The 18,544-nt window shown below is 33.7% G+C and overlaps 1 protein-coding gene across 6 annotated transcripts in view; it reads left to right on the forward strand.

Annotated features, from left to right (window-relative positions):
- Positions 1 to 18,544, forward strand: part of CNKSR2 (connector enhancer of kinase suppressor of Ras 2) — a 270,600-nt gene that overhangs the window by 120,651 nt on the left and 131,405 nt on the right. For all 6 annotated transcript variants that reach the window (XM_036226440.1, XM_036226442.1, XM_036226444.1 and 3 more), the window contains exons 6-7: positions 8,980 to 9,099; positions 15,256 to 15,315. In XM_036226440.1, the coding sequence (XP_036082333.1) occupies positions 8,980 to 9,099; positions 15,256 to 15,315 (180 nt within the window). The remainder of the gene's footprint in view (positions 1 to 8,979; positions 9,100 to 15,255; positions 15,316 to 18,544) is intronic.

The raw sequence follows: 18,544 nt of genomic DNA on the forward strand, positions 1-18,544 counted from the left end.
TTTTAAGTCTTAGGCAATTTCAGGGCTCAAAAACATTCTTACTAACATTTATGTAGTATTTGCAATATTCATCAGGCACTATTTTAAGTGCTCTATATGAACTTAAACATTTGGTCCTTTATAACAACCTTATGAGTTAAGTATTATTACTATATTGCCACTTTACAGATGAGGAAACTGAATCATAAAGGTTAGGTGACTTTCCCAAAGTGACACAGTTGGAAAGAATTTAAGAATTTAAGATAATACCCTGGGAATCTTGTCTAAAAATAAATTCTAAGATACAATAACATTTTCTATAGAAAGTGCTTTTAGCAGCTAATGTAACAATGAGAAATAAGAAATAGCATTATGCTTCCGTAAACTATGGTACATTCACAGGATGAAATATTTACTATTAATAGTTACTATTTGAAATTACATTTGCAAATATATAATTTATGGATAGATTATATTTATAAATATGCCTAAAATATTTATTTGCTAATGTTAAAGGAAGGATTCTAAATGATAATCTTAAGTAAAAACCAGATTAAAACCATTATAAACACAGAATAAAGCACTGTTGAAATTTGAAAAAGGAAATATTCTATATTAATATTTATTGCATTAGCTTGGTAAGATAATTTCTGATTTTCATTTGTTTCAAATATCTTCCCAATTTTCTCGTTTGCACTGCTTCTGTAATGAAAAAAAAAATTTAAGTATGTATTTATTTTATTATATTTATAATGCTGATGACTTTTAATGGATAATTTTATGGTTCACATAGTGAAATAGTCAGAAGTGATTTGAACAATCCTTAGGCTAGATTTCCTTTTTACTTTTCTTATCTTAAAAATTGTTTATGCTTAAAATTAGAAAGTAGTAGACTCTAAAGACCCAAAAAATGGATAGAAAAGAGGGTTGGTTAGACAGAGATGTCTTTCAGTATGAAATGTGAGAATGAAAAAAGGAGATTGGACAGCTTGAGTTTCCTTGAAATTTGCCTTTAAATATATTGGAACAGATGGCAGAATGTAACCCTAAAGGACAAAAGTAAATTCAGATAATCAATGTATTATGTATCTGAGTGATTGTTGACTAATGATAAATAGTAATATATTTCACCTCTGTCGATTTGATATTTTCCTCTCAGGCTTTGGTTCTTATTGCACTTTCTCTGGCATGTGGAGCCCATCTGTTCTTGCTCTGAACAGATCCTTGTTTTATATAGTAAATCAGTTGTAGGAAATCTGGAATTCTCTTCAGTTCTGTACCCTATCTCCTCACTCCCACTTTTCACTACAGTCTTTGCATCAGGAGAGAAAATCACTTTTGAGAAGCCATTTCAGACCTCATGCTTTTAGCAAACTTACTCTGCTTGTCATAGCCCTGCTGCTCTCATTAGTGAGCCTGGAACACTTGTCCACTTTGATAAACTCACAGAAAACCCAGGCCAAGTATGATCATTATGTCACATTGTTTAAATCAGATTGTGCTAAGCTCACATAAACCTTTTAGACTAATCAACAGTTTGGTCTTATATATGGCACTTGCTATGTGCTAGTAGTTTACTCCTGTTATTTTTATAACGATAATGAGAGGAATAAATATAGTGAAGGCTTATTTTATTATTTTAGTGTTATCTTTTAGTTGTTTACTACTTTGGAGTTTACAGGGCATTCTCATGAATGCTCTTCTTCTTTTTTCTCTCCAAGCTTTTTTATTTTTTACTTATTTAGGTTTGATCATGAATTAGGCTTATTTCAGCACATTACTTGTTTTATTTCATAAACATTCTGTGTAATTTTTTTTCCTGTCTTTAAATATATGAATTCTTTACTCCTAAACTTAGTCTGGGCTGAGATTATTGTGCCTTCTCTGCTATCTAAACTAGAAATGGCTAAAACAGAACCAATAGTTAGGTCTAAGAGAAAAAGCCTAGAAGAGAAAATTAAGAGCTCATTTTAGACTTTGCCACACAATCTATTTATGTAAATATAGCTTTCCTCTCCTGATTGCCCCAAACCTTGAAGATATAAGTGCTAGAATAACAGCATGCCCCATAACAAAATTAAAATGACCATATTAGTATTTTATCTTTAGATATTTTTTTAACAGTGGTACTCTAATGATGTCACAAAAATAATTTTAGTCTTCAGAAGGTCCCTGATGCTTTGTCAATTCTAGCTAGACTTCTCTTAAACCTGTGATCTTGGACCATTGCAAACTGAATATTTTTGTATGGTTGACATTTTGTTGTAACTGCAGATATTTGAACATACAAATTATGGTCAATCTCATTTAAAAATGCATTTTAATACTGAGTTTTATAGATGGAAAGCATCAAGATGCTTCTTTACTTTTACAGTTGCTGTGACCCTTCTATCTTGGCCCTGTCCCTGTCTTTGTGGTCAACCTGAAGAAGGATACTAATACTTACTGAAATAGGCTTTGATTTCTTGTGTTGTATTAGATTACCTTCAGGTTTTGATATTTTTGTGATTAATTGCCTTATAAATTATTTTAACTGTAAATTAACTTCTCTACAACCAATGTCCCATGCAAGAAAGAAGAAATCCAGATAGAATATGATGGGAGTAGAAAATGTTTGTCTTTTCTGAGACCAAAAAAACAAAGCATGTATATATACTAAAGGAAATGTGGCCATAAATAATTGAATCGAATTGAAATAATCGGTTTTTAGTGTGTCTTACTATGATTTGGATAGACAGGATGTAAGTCAGTATATTTATATTGCCGTTCTTGCTAACATTACATTTGCCGAACACATTATGCATTGGAAAATGCTTTCATATTCAGACTAACTCTGACCGTACAATCCTTGTTCTCAAAGAGTATTTGTTTTTCTTGGGAAGTCTGAGGCAGAGTAATGTGGTAGAAAGAGCACCAATTTAAGAGTTAAAAAGATTTGGTGTCCTGACCCCGTTCTGGCACTTACTAGCTGTGAGCAAACTAAATTAGCCTCTCTGATGAAGTTGGAAGATTGCAGCTGTGGTTTCTAAGGTTTAAATGCCATGATTCTTTGGTAACTGACTCACAAATCAGTAGAAAACAGTGTAGCCACATAAATTGAAGGACTATTTTCATCTGAGACCATTCTTTATGTGATCAAAGACACTATGGATTTTTTTAAACTACAATTATAGGCACTGTAAATATAAAGAGTTCTTCAAAGTAATTAAATTCATCTGGAGACAAATCGCACAGAAACTTAAACAAATAATTATTAAACTATGATAGAAGAGTACCTACACAGATGTAAAGAGACTCTAAAACATGCCCTAGGATTGGGCTTGGGTGTGGAGACGGGGTGGCAGGGGGTACCTAAGGAAGGACCACATGTGGGAAGACACCCTACCCCAGGCTGAGGGTCAGAGATCATTGGAGCTGTAGGGTTGCAGCTTCACTGGGTTGACTAAGCTGTAGCTGGTCCACAGTTGCTAGGCAAGCAAGAAACAACCTTTCAAGATGCAGGCAAGTGATGCTGGTGGGAGGGCTGACAGAGCAATTGGGAAGCAGCCATGGTTATGAGGCCAAGAGGGCCACAGGATGGTGGTCACCGAGCCCAGGCTGAGGCTGCGAGATCACTGAAGGACTCCATGGTCTGGGCACCCCTGGATGCCCCACACATGTGCATCACTGATGGACCATGCAGCAGGAGCAAGAAGAAGCAAAACACAGCACAAAGGAACCTGGAGAAGCCTCTTTTCCCCTGTGATGTCCCTCCAGCGCCCTCTACTGACAAAAACTTAACATTGTGCTCAATGTAAAGCAAAATGCTTACAGAGTCCTGGCCATTATGACAGAGCAAGCAGTGAAGGGTGAATTTGGAGCTAAGAGCCAATAAATTCATAACTGACACAATGTAATAAGCTCTTTTCTCCAGTAAAACACATATGGCAACTTTGAATTTCTCAACTGTAAGTGAGCACATTGCTCCCAGTCTCTGCTTTTTATACCCTATTTGTCCACAAACTGTATATATAGTGCCTGGATTTCCCAGAAGCTCATCCAATTATAATGAACTGTTTCATTTCTGCTATTTGAATCTGAAGTAAAATGAAATAATCTTCCTTCCTAATAACCTACATTTTAGTTGAGCCACTGATATGTCTACACCCTTGTTAATCTTGAGCCTGGAAAGTGCATGCCCTCTAATGAGTGCTCTCTTATCTGCCAGGATACCCACTGCAAACCTGCCTGGCTCTATTTCCTGCCCCCAAGAGAGCAGGCAAATAGAATGGAGATTTTCCCAGATCCGGTTCTGGTTTCCAGCTGACTATTTCCCTATGAGAAATCAGAGAAGTGGTGGAGCCTCTTATACCACCTTTCTTTCAGACTAAGATGTCTCAGGCCAGTAGTTGGAAGAAAGTTGCAAATACCATGAGTCCACTTCTTGTTCATCAAAGTAGGTACACATTTGGGACTGATGGTCTGTCGCTGGTTGGTACTGACCTCATCATTCCTAAGTGATTATTATTTTAAAGTGTTATTTCTTATTTTTCATTATTGGATACCCAAGGGCCACATATTTAATGTCAGTGATATTAAAGACAAAGCCATATACATTACCAGAGATATATTCCCAGGCTGTGAAATCCTTGAGCACAGTAGTTGGCATTTGAATCATGCAGCAGATACTCGGTGATTGTTGAATGAATAGCTGAAGGAGCTGGCAGTAGTAGTGACGGCAGAGGTGGCTGAGGCTGCAGCAGTGGAGGTGGCAGCGGTGACAGTGGTGTTTTCTTTTCATTTTGCTAATTTTTTTGTTCTGTTTTTTTACCACCATCAGAGTTTGAAAGCTAAAGGAATTGCAGAGTTTTCTAGGCCTTGTTGAAACAAAATTCATATGACCTTTATTTATTTGCAACTACGTTTGCTTTCTGAAGCTATTTGAAACTCTTAATATTTGCTGTATACATATATAATTGATACCTTGGGTTAAAATTGAAATTTTCTATTATATTAGTTTTTTAAGTTTAAAAAATTGTTTCTCCTTTATTTTATATGAGCAAGAAATCCTTGTGTTTGGGAACGTGTATATAGAATAATACTTTTGAATACTGATTTAAATTCTGTTTGTGAATTGTACTCTTTCCTTATAATATAAACAACTGGAAAGAAAAAAATCGCAATACCATTAAATCCAGCCTTTGACACACTTCTGTTTTAAAAGGTTCTTATGTCATAGCTACCCCTGTCTGTTAACTACTATTCAGTGACTAATCCTTTTTTTTGCCATCTTGAGTGGTTTATAACAGAATCATTTTTTTTTATTTTGAGAACTCTTAAAAGATAAATAGAATTTAAAATTTGGGGGTACAAATATGGCAAACATAGCAGAAGACTCCCCCTCATACCAGTGGTTACCAGTCATCTTCTAGCTAGAATGGAGATGTCCTCCTGCTGCTAAAATTGCTTTTCATTTCCCCAAGACTGTCCTTCACAGTCTCAGTTCTTCTCCATATTTAAACTGCATTGTAAGTTGGAAGAATGCTTGCAGGCTGACCTTATATTTCATTATACTATGTAATTTCAATGTGTTATATAACATCCATTTAATACAGATATAGATTTTAAACAATACAAAATGAAATTCATCAAAAAGAAGTTGAGATTTAAGGATTGAAATAAGAAGTGGTAAGAATACTGATTAAGAATTCAAGTCCTTCTTTTGGCAAGGCAATGACGTCGGTCTGTTTTTTTAGCCATGCTTTGTCATCTGCTAAACTGATGATAATAATACCTACTTCAGGAAGTTGTTATAAGGATAAATGAGATAATGAATGTGAAGTATTTAGCATTGTGTCAGACACATGATAGGTGTTCTATAACATTGATGTTAATTAACTTACAGTTATAAAGAATGTATTTTTCTTGCTGTATTATAATTTTCATTTTCTAGAATACACTGTCAGTAGCAATAGATAATACTGTGTTTTAAAATGATAACAACATAATATTACACGATTTTACTGAATGAGCAAATTTACTTTTTACAAGAACATGGTAAATAATTTCCCCAGAACTTTGCCATTGTAGTCTTAATGTGATTTCCTGCAGTGGCTTGATGTATACTGCAGTAATGAGTGTAGAATTAGCATATAAAGCCAGGCCATTTTATACCACTTCTTATTGGCTTATTTAGTCAAGTGCCAAATGCTGCAATATAAAGGTTCTAGTACATTATCTCTCAAACAGGCAGCAGAGTTCTAGTGAAGTTTCTTTTTTAATCTTTCTATTATTATTTTCCAAGATCTTCATTCAATCCTGTTAGTTTTGCTGGTAAAGACAATATTTTACTCATCCTTCGTATTCCCAGCAGATCTGGCACATAGCCGGTATTTTTGCAAAAACAATTAAATAAATAAATAATAATTACTGGAGAAATCTGAAACAAAAAAGATGATTTGCAACCTAATACAGTGGATTTAAATGGTATTAGTTTTGTAAAAAATGTCTCCAGTCTAGTATTTTTGCCTTTTTCCCTTCTATCCCACTTCTAAGTGCTTTCAATGCTTGAATAGGAGAGCTACCATTGCTCATTACCAGGGTATCATACGAGGCCCTGAATGTTGTAATGCTCACACATGAGCCATTTATATACATCCGTTACCTTCCTATTTATTTATACATTGGACTCTTTTGAAATATGCTTCAACTTGTAGAAACCATAGAGGATTCTTTTTAGCATACTAGTTTAGTAACCTTCAGATTATCATGCAATCCAAGTGTTCTTTATAGAAATCCTTCAGAATTAACAATATCTCCCCTCTTGAGATAAAGAGAAAATAAGAATGAAGAAGTAACCACATATGGGAGGAAAAGAAAAGTTAAAAGATTTAAATCTGCCCCAAAGTGTTTATCTTTCTGTCAAACAGCAGCAATTTGAACTGCAGCCAGTTTTCATATGTAAATTGCTGCCATTCTGTCCTTTTTCCCATGGCCATTGATGAATATTTTCAAAAGGAATTTAAAAAAAAACACACACACACACCAAGACTGGAGTCCCAGGATGGGCTACATAATATGTGAGACAGTGCAAAATTAAAATGTCAAGCCCCTTGTTCAAAAACAAGAATTCCCAGATGGCAACAGCAGAGAGTAACACTAAGTGCAGGCCCTTGTGTGACTTGACAGGTCACAGGCCCATAAAGCTGGCCCTGTAGGCTTCCCTGCTTGGGGAGGAGGGTTCCTGTTGACACTTTGCTTGGCAGCTCTTTAGGATAATTTGTATTTCAGAGCACTCGAACATGAGAAAGAGCTGAGACTTGAACGTGAGAGAGTAAAGAGCTGGGAACTCTATCATGATCATGCATTACTGGTCATTATAAGATGGTCAGCAAGGCCATAAGATTAACAATAATGACATATAATCCATCCCACAAGTAAGGATTGAACCCTTGGATGTTAGAGAAAGCAACATGGAGAGATTTAGCATTTATTTAGTGTCTTCTTTTCATAGGGGCCATATTGGGCTCTTTTTAAAATATATTATCCTGATTTGGGATGTAAACCACAGAAAGTAATTTTTATTACCCCATTTTCTCTATGAAGAAACTGAGCCTCAGGGATATAAAAATAACTTGCTCACAGTCACACAGCAAGTAACCGACAGTGTGGTAATTGCCTACCTCTGTCTTCATATCAAACCCACTTTCTTTCCATGGATATTGCTACTGTGCTAGCTTATGTCTATCTTTAGGGGCTGATAGCCACAATAAAAGTACAGCCTTGAAAAGCAGGTTTGTGAACACAGTGGGAAATTTAGTCTGACAGTTTCTGTCCTGTGAAGAAGCTGAACCCTGAGTACACTGAGACTGTGGACCAATTACAGAATGCAGAATAAAAAGAGAGTCCTTATTATCTGCTCAAGGTGAAAAAAAATCTCTGTTCTTTACAGTAAGGCAATGCATGGTCACAGAACAAATGTAACTTGTTGGAGATGGATAGAAGATAGCATTTTGATTGCTATAAAAAATAGTTTCTCCTACAGTAGGGGAAAAACAAAAACAAGTAAACAAACAAAACCCTCAAAGATGGGCACCAGACTTTATTAAGTACGAAGAGAGTCTGTGAAGCATGTAAGGGCCAGCATATTTTAGGGCATTATATTCCAAGTTTCATTTACTCATTCCACTTTCTTCATGATTTTTCTATGTGTAAGTCTTAACCATACCATTATGCATGTATTTTAAATCTATTATTTTGTATCAGTGTGAATGGATTTACCCTAACTAAAGCACTAACTTTCTTTCCTCAGTCAAGCCACTCATTGTTAAAGCTCATTTGCTCTTCACTATATTCAACTCATATTTATTGAGTACCTTATATGTTCTAGGATCTGACTACCTGGTGTGGGTGTCAGGTAGTAGGTGGGGGAGAAAGAGAAGTCAGAGATGAGTAGGACATGGTCCCCGCCTCAAGAGGGCTTCAGAACGTAGTTATCATACAATTATAGACTGTTCATAGAATGCTGAGAATGCAGGATTGAAGAAGTGCCCAACTTTGCCTGGAGGAGGTCGGAAACTTTATACAAAGATAACCTTGGGTGGAAATGTATAGATGAATAAGTAGGAGGAGTTCATTAGGCAGATTTGGGAGATTCATCTTACCTGGACCTTGGCTGGATTTTTTTTTAACTATTCTGATCATCAAGGTTTTTGAAATTATCGAATTTAGTTTAATCCGGTGATGGTTATCAGGAAGTTCTCAGATTATTAAGGTTGTCTAGAAACAATCATTTTCTTTTAGGTCTGATGAATCAAATAGTGGAAATAAAACATAACTATAACTTCCTTAAATATTTTCATATATAGTTCTTGTATCAATAATTTAGAATATAGGTGTGTGTTGTGCATGTGTATTTTTTTTCACCTGAATACCTTTTAATGGAGATTTTATAGAATAAAATACCAACTACTTACTTACGACATGCGTTTATCAGATTTTTTAAATTTTTTTTGTTTTCAGTGTAAAACTCTTTCTGGCGTCTGTGACCATATCATATCCCTGTCATCGGATCCTCTGGTTTCACAGTCAGCCCACCTGGAAGTGATTCAGCTGGCAAACATCAAACCAAGTGAAGGGCTGGTAAGAGATACCATGTTTATCAAAGCCACCATCCGTTAGTGGACTGCTAATGATGTGGGCAAAGCAGCATCCGAATATGAGAATCCATGAATTTTAACAAACTTTGAACATTTTGGTATTTTCGTCTAGTAGGAGTTTGTCATGATAAGAAGTTTTATGAAGATAAATGAAGATGAAAGAAAATAAAAAACAGTGATTTCTGAATTACCCTGTTTACTTTGGTAATAATTTGGCTTTTATTGTGTTCTTTCATTCCTTACCAAAGTTCCTTAGGTTTAAAGGAAGTTTAAGTAAGTTTAATAGTAAAAACCACAGTGTTAACACCCATGCAGGTGGGTGTTTCATTTATTTTGCTTTGGTTTATTCTGCTTTTAATAGCTCTCTCTTCCCTTAGAGTGGGTAAACTAGGCTAACATCCATGAGATGTTATTTTTTAAATTATGTAATAATAAAGGTAATCATCTATATTTTGTTCACCTGATTAAAAATTGTATTTCTTCTGAATTTAACCCAAAGGAGAGCTCTCCTTTTTGAGCCTCTAGAAAGAAAGTACATAAAATTAATATTAATGAAGGAGAGACAAAAAACATCTATAAGTATGCAGCCAGTTTCAAAACAGGAAAAAAAACAACAAGAAAGTGGCTGGAGGGTATCTTACCTATTACACACCTGTTACATGTTAGCTTGGTGCTACAGTGTTTCTAATTTCTCCCTGTAGAATTTTCCAAAGATTGCAATTAATGATGTTTTAGAAAATAGAAATCTTGGAAGCTAGCATTAATAATCTATTTCAGATAATATGGTCTTAAAGATCTCTAAGCAGGTTTAGCTTTTTACGTCATGTTTCTTCTTCAGTTAAATATGTATGTATATAACTATTTCAGAGGGCAAAGCCTTCATTGGCTATGAGTGATTTTTCAATTTAAAGCCATTTCATCTATAGATTGACTTTTAATATTTGGTAAATTACTTTTAGGTAACCATACTTCTTCAGGCTTTTGTGGCTTTTATCCGTGTCTTCCTGGGAAAATGGAAATCAGAATATCAGATAGCCAGCAAGCATGTCATCATCATAACCCATAAGTGTTAAATATAACTTTGATTAGTTTTAAGAGCTTATTTCTAACATTTATAAACTAATTCGAAGTAATATTTATGGTTTTTAGTTCTTACTTATTCCTTGTGGCTGCCTTTACAAAGTCCAGTTTTATTTCAAGCACCTTTTAACCTATAAAATCAAAGATTTTCCTTTCTACATCCCTTTCAGTAGTTATGAAGGAAGGGAAGCTCTCTAAGCTTGATTTGTAAAGTGGGAAATTATCAACCAATTACAATGTTGTGTTAGACTAGGAGACAGGACACCTAGATACAAATCACTTACATAAAATATTGCTGTGAATGTGATCTGGGGGAAGTGGGAGAGTAAATTTAAATTCCTTGGCCTTGATATTTTTATCTGTAGAATTTGGAGGTCAGGAAGGCTGGACTAGATCATCTCTAAAGCTCCCTGTAGTTCTCTGATTCTATGGTTCTAAGGATGGTATTGTTCTGAGAAAAGAGCCTGATTTTATTTTTTCCTCTAATTTCTACTGATACCGTGGGGAAAAAATAACGACATGAAGTGAGTCAACACAAGGCTAATTATTGGACTTTATGAATACTTGATTTTTAAATAAAGTTATAGGCCTGGACAGGCCTTTATAAAGCTTTAAATTTGAAAAAAAAATAGATCTGGGTCTGCTCTTTGGAATAGTCACAAACTTAAAATGCTAGGAACCAGATTCAATTAAATAGTCTGGGAAAGACTGAGAAAAGAGAATAAATGAGTGCTTACCATTTGCCAGGCATTTTCCTCACAACTCTGTGGAGTAGGTATTAATTTTCTCATTGTGTAAATGAGAAGTCTTCATCAATTTCCCCTGTATCACATATCGGTAATACACAATAGAGGCAGGATTTAAGTTGAGGTAAATCTAAATGAATACATCTGAGCAATGCTTGTTCCATTATCCCACATTTAAACTTGGAATTGCTAAAGGGAGATACGAGAAGTTTAGGAGGATGACTTTAAAATTTGAATAACATGTCCTCCTGCTGTTTGACCCTTTCTCAGAGGTGAAAAAGTGTCAGATATAGTTCCATGGACTCATTATTCCGAAGATGATTAGTTTGAAGCTCATCCAAGCAATTTTTTTCTTCCAGAGAAATTTAGTTTTAAAAGACAATTGGCAATACTTTATTGAGAAGATATTTCAGAGGCAGGAAAAGAGACAACTAAAAAAAGAGCTAACTACAAAGCTATTTCTTGTGATTTATATTAAAGGGGAGATGACTAAAGAGAAATTTTACATGACTTATTCAGGGTATCATTTTAAAAATCAGCCATCTTTACGTTTAGTCAGTCACATTTGAATAAATAGATTTGAGGATTTGGGTAACATTTAGCATGTGCTTAACCATAGGAAGTGTCCAAATGGTAAATGAAGGAAATAAATAGAAAGATGTGGGAGAATACCAAGCTTTAGTGATGTTTAATTAGCTTAGAAACATCTGCAGAAAGTCTTCTGCCAGTTTCAAAATGGAGGCTCTCTCATAGACAAAAGGTAGCTACTTTGTTCTTCCACTGATAAACTGGATAAATTGTTCATCAACTTTCTGTTTAATTTGTAAAATTTCCTAGGACCTGAGCATTATAAGGAATGGTGGAGAATATGCTTAGTTATGATGAAAAATATGAAACTAGTTTCTGAAATGCTTTTAAACAATAAAAATGAGTAGAAAATTAAAGAAGGAAAATAAGAGCTCTTAGAAAGTATCTAAACTAAATCAGAGCCAAGAGATGAGTTGAATAGAGAATAAGGGGTTGGTGGGACATCCTTGAGGAAGGAAATCTCTTGGCCTCAGAGAGTTCTTTTGCTATTTAGGCACTTGGACTATCTCCAAATATGCCTTATTTCATTGACTTGACTGTGAGGTTCCTTTGACTCCCATTGGTTAACCAACGTTTGGAGAGAGAGCGAAGCAAATGTCATTTTGGCAAGCTAAGAAGGAGAGAGGGAGCTGTTCAAGTCAGCTCCAGAATTAATTAATTGGTTTCAGGAAAAAGGAAAGAATGAAGATTTTGATGAAATGGAAGCCCAGGTTTGTCTCAGTTCCAAAAAAAGAGCCATTTGAATTACACATCCTCCTGCTGTTTGACCCTTTCTTAGAGGTGAACAAGTGATCAGATGTAGCTCTGTGGACTCTTCATTATTCAGAAGATGATTAGTTTGAAGCTCATCTAAGCAACTTGTTTCTTCTCTTAGGTTATTTTAGTGCCTGACTTTTGGCCATTTTTCTCACTAGCACTACCAGAGGGAGATAAAAAGGATAATGATGTTAATTTTGATTATTAAAAGTAGTTATAACAAATGGCTTATTGAGGTTAGAAATGAAAATATTGCATAAAACAGAATACCTTCATTCTTTATGACATTTTAAACGTGTTTTATTTCTTTTCTATTGCTCATAACAATGAAGTTGCTAGAATTGAAATCTATACATAGCTTCTTTATTTAAGCATTTTAAACATTTTATCCATCTGAAAAAAATAGCTTTAACCTAAATCATATAACATTTAATTATGTATAAATAATGATGAGATCCTCTTCCTATAACTAATAGATACTTGCTTTGGTTTACTATTGCCATTTTTAAAGTTCCTGGTATGTACAATTACACACAGATTTTATTTCCAGAGTCATAACTAGATTATCTCCATGAGTTTTTATTAACTCAATGACTGTAAGATTTATCTTAGGATACTAGACTTTCTCTATGACTTAATCATTTATGAGATTGTTTAGAGCTCTTGCAAAACATCTTAATTCATAATCAGTAATGCACAGTGTTAAAAGAAGTGTGGAGATAAATATAATCAACTTTAGCTTATAGTTGTCAGAAGAAATGGGTGATTAAAGTAAATTTGTAAAATATCAAACCCAGTTACTCTTTATAACCACATTGCACATAATAAAGGCGTGCTAAAGAGGTCTTAGTATTTTAGAATAGATGTTAAACAGATATTTCACTTTACTATCTATAGTCGCCAAATGTTATATTCTAATAAGAAAAGCAAATGTATACAACTCTCTTGTTAATAAACCAATAAATTGGGAGCCTAATGGTTGAGAGTGTGGTCTGGAGTTCCACTGCCTTGGCCAGAAACTTGGCTTCACCACCTTGGGCAGACCCCCAGCTTCTCTGTGCCTCAGTTTTCTTATCCCTAAAACAGAGGTAATGATAGTTTCTACCACACAGGCTATTGTGAAATAAATGTAAAACACTTAAAACAATCTCTGGCACATTGTAACAAGTAGATATTAGCAATGGCGGTAACAAATAGTGATGAATGATGATTGTTTTGTATGTCCAAGCAATATGTATTATTTCTTTCACTCTTTTTCTATTCTATTGTCTAACAATCCTTCTATGTAAAAGACTAAAACAAAATTTAATGTTTAGCTCTTACAAATATACTTTAAGAACTTGTTTTAATTTGATGTCATTTTGTTAATTCCTGGGGCGGGGAGGAAATGATTGCAAGGATCTTGTCCTCTTCTAAGTTCTATAATAGCATCATTATATTTACCTTTCAATAAATAGTGGAATAAATATTAACTTCAAAAGTAAGTATGTTATACATTTGTCACCAGTCTAAGGTTGACTATTACCATACAGTTGTAACCAATTTCTTAATTAATTTCTATTTGTACTTGTATTGAGGTTAGTTATTTATTTATATAAAGCGATGACATTTCACTTAAGAAACTAGAGTTTACAGGTAAGTGATTACCCTCAAAACATTCATTTTGTTTCACATTAGAGATCCAGGTTCAGCCATTTTTAGAAGTGATACCAACATTTTGGACATAGGACATTATTGAAATGGCTTTTCAGAATTAAAATCTACCCAGTGATTTCTTAATAATTGCATTTCATGAAATTTACCACTTTTTGTTTTTATTTCTTACTTGTTTCAGTGAAAACACATATACATTCAGGTATCTAAATATGTAATTTACATAAAGGTATGGGAAATTAATGTTATAGTAATTGTCTACTTTATATAAGTGCTTAAATATATGCTTTTTCTGATGATATTGTTGGTTAAGTTCATTATAGTTCAGACTTCAAGTTTATTAAAATTAGTCTTATTTTGTTTTTGAAATGAATATTTGAAAATGCAGAGCACTTTTATAGGTAAAACTTGGGTAATTTTTCCCCAAAGAGAATTTAAAGTAACAAAATCTTCCTTAGAGAATTAAAAAGGCCATTTGCTAAATCATCAATTTTGTTTTTTATTTACTTAAATAAAAATATTTTAATATTTAAAATGTGAATAGTTTCTTATGATATTTTTTTCCTTTAAAAATCCTATAATTTAAAGTTTTCATTTGTTCATAAAGCTTGCACAATTTCAGGATTGCTGGATAATCTTTAAACTTTAATGAAGCGTTCTCAAAATGGCTTTATTTAAATGGAAAATTGAATCTTGCCCTCCTTACTGAAAAGAGGGGTTGCCATGCGTTACCTCTTAATTATTGGTATAGAGATTATTGGATTTAATTATTAAAATTTCATCAATAAGAAATAAAGGCAGAAAATGCAGAATACCACAAAAGAGCAGGAGAAAAAAAATTATATTAACAGCCTCTTGTTACTCTTCTGTATCCAGTTAGTTGTAGTTCAAGTGGTTCTGTAGAAGTCTACTTTTTATTATATAATATGTATCAAATATAATAAACTAATAACATACCAATATTTTAATTTTCCATTGTAACTTTTATTTTGCGACAGAACACATAGTGTGGATTTTTGTGGGGAATGAGGTGGGTTCTTCAGGGTATTGAATTATGATACTGCATTTTACAAGTTTCGTAGGCAATTCACTTATCAAGTAGTATTTGATTAAGCTATGTACAGCCTTTTTCGGGCGAATTTTAGAAACCAGAACATTCAGGTAATATAAAGACAGCATCATTAAATCATGGATTCATCCTTGGAGCATGTGGCAATCTTAATTTGATAGGAAAATATTTTTTGTAAATGAGATTGTAATGTACTTGGAAACATGTCAAGTGCTTCACTTTTTTTCTGATGCTTTTTTTTCCTTAGGGTATGTATATTAAATCAACATATGATGGCCTCCATGTAATTACTGGAACCACAGAAAATGTAAGTATTATAACATTTTAAATTTTGATGTGTGTTTTTCCTTTTATTGTTAAACAACGTATATATCTCCATGATTGAGGTTGACTTCTGAGAGCATGAACTGATTAAGAGATAAACCTAAAAAGACATAGTAAGTTAGTAAGGGCTGGTTTAAGGAGAATTTCAGTCAGTTTATTGAGTTTAGAATAGCTATTTACTTAAAGTAAATTAGATGTTTTCTGTTCACAGCAAGAGATTTGTCTTTGTTAAGGATTTTCTGGTTCATGACAAGTTATTGTGACATCTAAAAGAATCTACTTCCATCTGTCAAATAGTTTATTTATATTAAGAAACTTAGCTCATGTAAGAAAAAAGCATCAGATTAAGTCATACTTTCTGACTACTTATATAATGCTAGTATAATTCAGCTTAAGTCAGTGGAGAGGGGCAGCATACTCAGTGATTTTCACAGTGAGGCCCTCCCTGGACCAGCGGTATCAGCCTAACTTGGGAATTCATTAGAGATGCAGATTCTTAAGCCCCATCCCTGATCTACTGAATCAAAAACTATGGAGACAAGCCTGTGTGAGAATTCCTGCAAGTGGTGGATCAGAATCCCTTGGCTGAAGTCCTACAAGCAGTTCTGCAGCTCAATGGCAGTGTAATTTTTGGCAAATGATTCACCCTCTCATTACCTTAGTTTCCTAAACTGTAAATTGGAAATAATATCATCTGCACTACATACCTTTCTAAATCGTTGTGAAAATCAAATAATTTAGACAAACGAACAAACAAACACAAGCTCATAGACACAGACAACAGTTTAGTGGTTACCAGAGGGAAAAGAAGGAGGAAGTGGGGAAGTAGATAAGAGTAGAGGGGGTCAAATATATGGTGACTGACAGAAGGAAATGAAACTTTGGGTGGTGAACACTCAATGCAGTATATATATGACGTATTATTGAATTGTACACTTGAAACCGATATAACCTTATTAACCAATCTCACTCTCAATAAACTTAATTTTTTAAAAAATTAAAAATTTAAAAAGAAAATCAAATAAGCTAATAAATGTGAAAGACTGTGCATAAGAGTCACAGAAATGTGAAGTGATTATGTTGGGCATTAACACCATCAGTATAATAGATTTGAATAGCATAGTAAATCATTATCCCTACATTTGCTTGTCCCGGATTCCCATCCTACTCTTTTAAAGAGGTGCTGAGCTTTGAATTTTTTTTCTTTTAGAAATTTTGACAAATTTCATGTTTATGCTGTATTCCTTCAACATTTACTAGCAATTTCTTTTTAAAATAATCAACATTCTCATCATCTAATTCTTCTATTACTTTAATCATTTATTGATTTTTTTCTCCCTTCCTTCCCCCCCACCCCGGGTTCTCTTGGTTTCTTGTGAATGGTAAAACACATAATAATATATTGCAGTTGGATTGCTGTACTGGCTTCACATTTGGTATTAAATATAAGAGTTATATGGGATCAAGAATATCATTCAAATGCATGTTGTGAACTACTTAAAATTTATAAATGCAGTAAGACACTGTAAACTATACTCTTGTCATTGATGAATCATTCCTTTGATCGTTTATTTACTCATTTGTTCATTTTAACAAACTTTTGTTCATGTCTGCTATGTTTCAGGCATGGGGCTAGGTTATCGAAAGAATTTAAAAATTAAATTAGCTTGTTGCCCTTAAGGTATGCAAGCGGGGGTTTAACTGTGTAAATAGGTTGTAACATTTGCATAGATGGACAAAGGAAAGAATAGTAAATGCTGCCAACTGAAATCAGAAGGAATCACAGAAATTGTGATTTTGAACTGTTTCTTGAAGAATTGGTAAGAATGTTATCCCTATATTGTCTAGGATCTGTAAAAGAAAGTTGAGCACTGTGCATTGATCATTTTAATTACTCAGTAATATTTGATAAATTGACAAGCAATCAAAGAAAGATTGATTCTGTGAATAGTTCAGATATGAACCAAATATTAATAGTTCATCATTTAATTCTTTTTTCTTGAAAATATTTTATCTTTGGTACCCTCAGTGATTTATCATTAGGAGGTCTGTGTTGAGTCTTAGTAAAGGTGCTCACTAATGTGGATAAGTTATTTTACTTTGCTGTACCCTAGTTTCTTAGTTTTCTCATATGGAAAATGAGGAGTTTCAACAAATCTCTAGGATCCCTTTTAATGCTGAAAATCTATAATTTATAGGACTGTTCCCTTTTTGTGTGCAAAAAGTTATTTCAGTTTCTTTGAATTTTATGTATAAGCTATCATTTTCTTTTAGAGCCTTTGGCCTGATATTTTTTTTTTCATACTGTCCTTTAAAACAGGGATCTCCAAACCTAGGTCCTCCTACCAATAATGGCTAGGAACAAGGCCACATGGCAGGAGATGAGAGGCTGGCCAGCTAGCTAGTGAAGCTTCATCTGTATTTGCAGCCGCTCCCCAGTGCTAGCATCACCGCCTCAGCTCCACCTCAGATCATCAGGCATTAGATTCTCATAGGAGCACCGGTCCCTGGTACCAAAAAGATTGGGGACCGCAGCTTGAAAAAATCTATTGTGAGCCAAATGACACAAGGACGGGCTCTATAGTTACAGCTCTATTAAAGTAATGATTTACAAACTTTTCAGAATTGTTACATCGTACTTATCTGATTTGGAAATATACCCACCTCATAAAGATGCTGTAAAATACATAAAATTTTTTTCTTGTTATGATACCATTCTTAGGTTCATATTCTAAATTAACTACCCTCTTAATATTAGTATACTTATGTTATTACTTCAGTAATAGGAATTCCCTGGGATATCACCTTATCTTTAATACTAGCCTATAGCAAATAATTTTATTGTAAATTTTAAAACTTGTTAAATTGAGGTTAATATTGTTTCAAGACTTCTTTGTTTTTGAAATAATGGGAAATGGAAATGAATAAAATATAAAGGAGCTGGAAATCATTTTTAAAATAAATCCTATTCCAGTGTCTCAAAAGTAGCATTTTACTTTGTAGACTCCATCACGGTATCATTCTTCATTAGCTTTCGATAGGTATTAATGAATAAATATTACAGTATTTATAGTTGTAATTGATAGATAAATTAACACAGACATATGTATAAATACACAAATATATTTTCATTAAAACATTTTCTATATAGTCAAAAGTCCATATGCATTACCATTAAAGTGTCTAATAATGTGTGTGATCAATAATCAGTA

The sequence above is a fragment of the Rousettus aegyptiacus genome, unplaced genomic scaffold, assembly GCF_014176215.1.
Source record: "Rousettus aegyptiacus isolate mRouAeg1 unplaced genomic scaffold, mRouAeg1.p scaffold_m13_p_9, whole genome shotgun sequence".
In the NCBI taxonomy this organism is placed as follows: domain Eukaryota; kingdom Metazoa; phylum Chordata; class Mammalia; order Chiroptera; family Pteropodidae; genus Rousettus; species Rousettus aegyptiacus.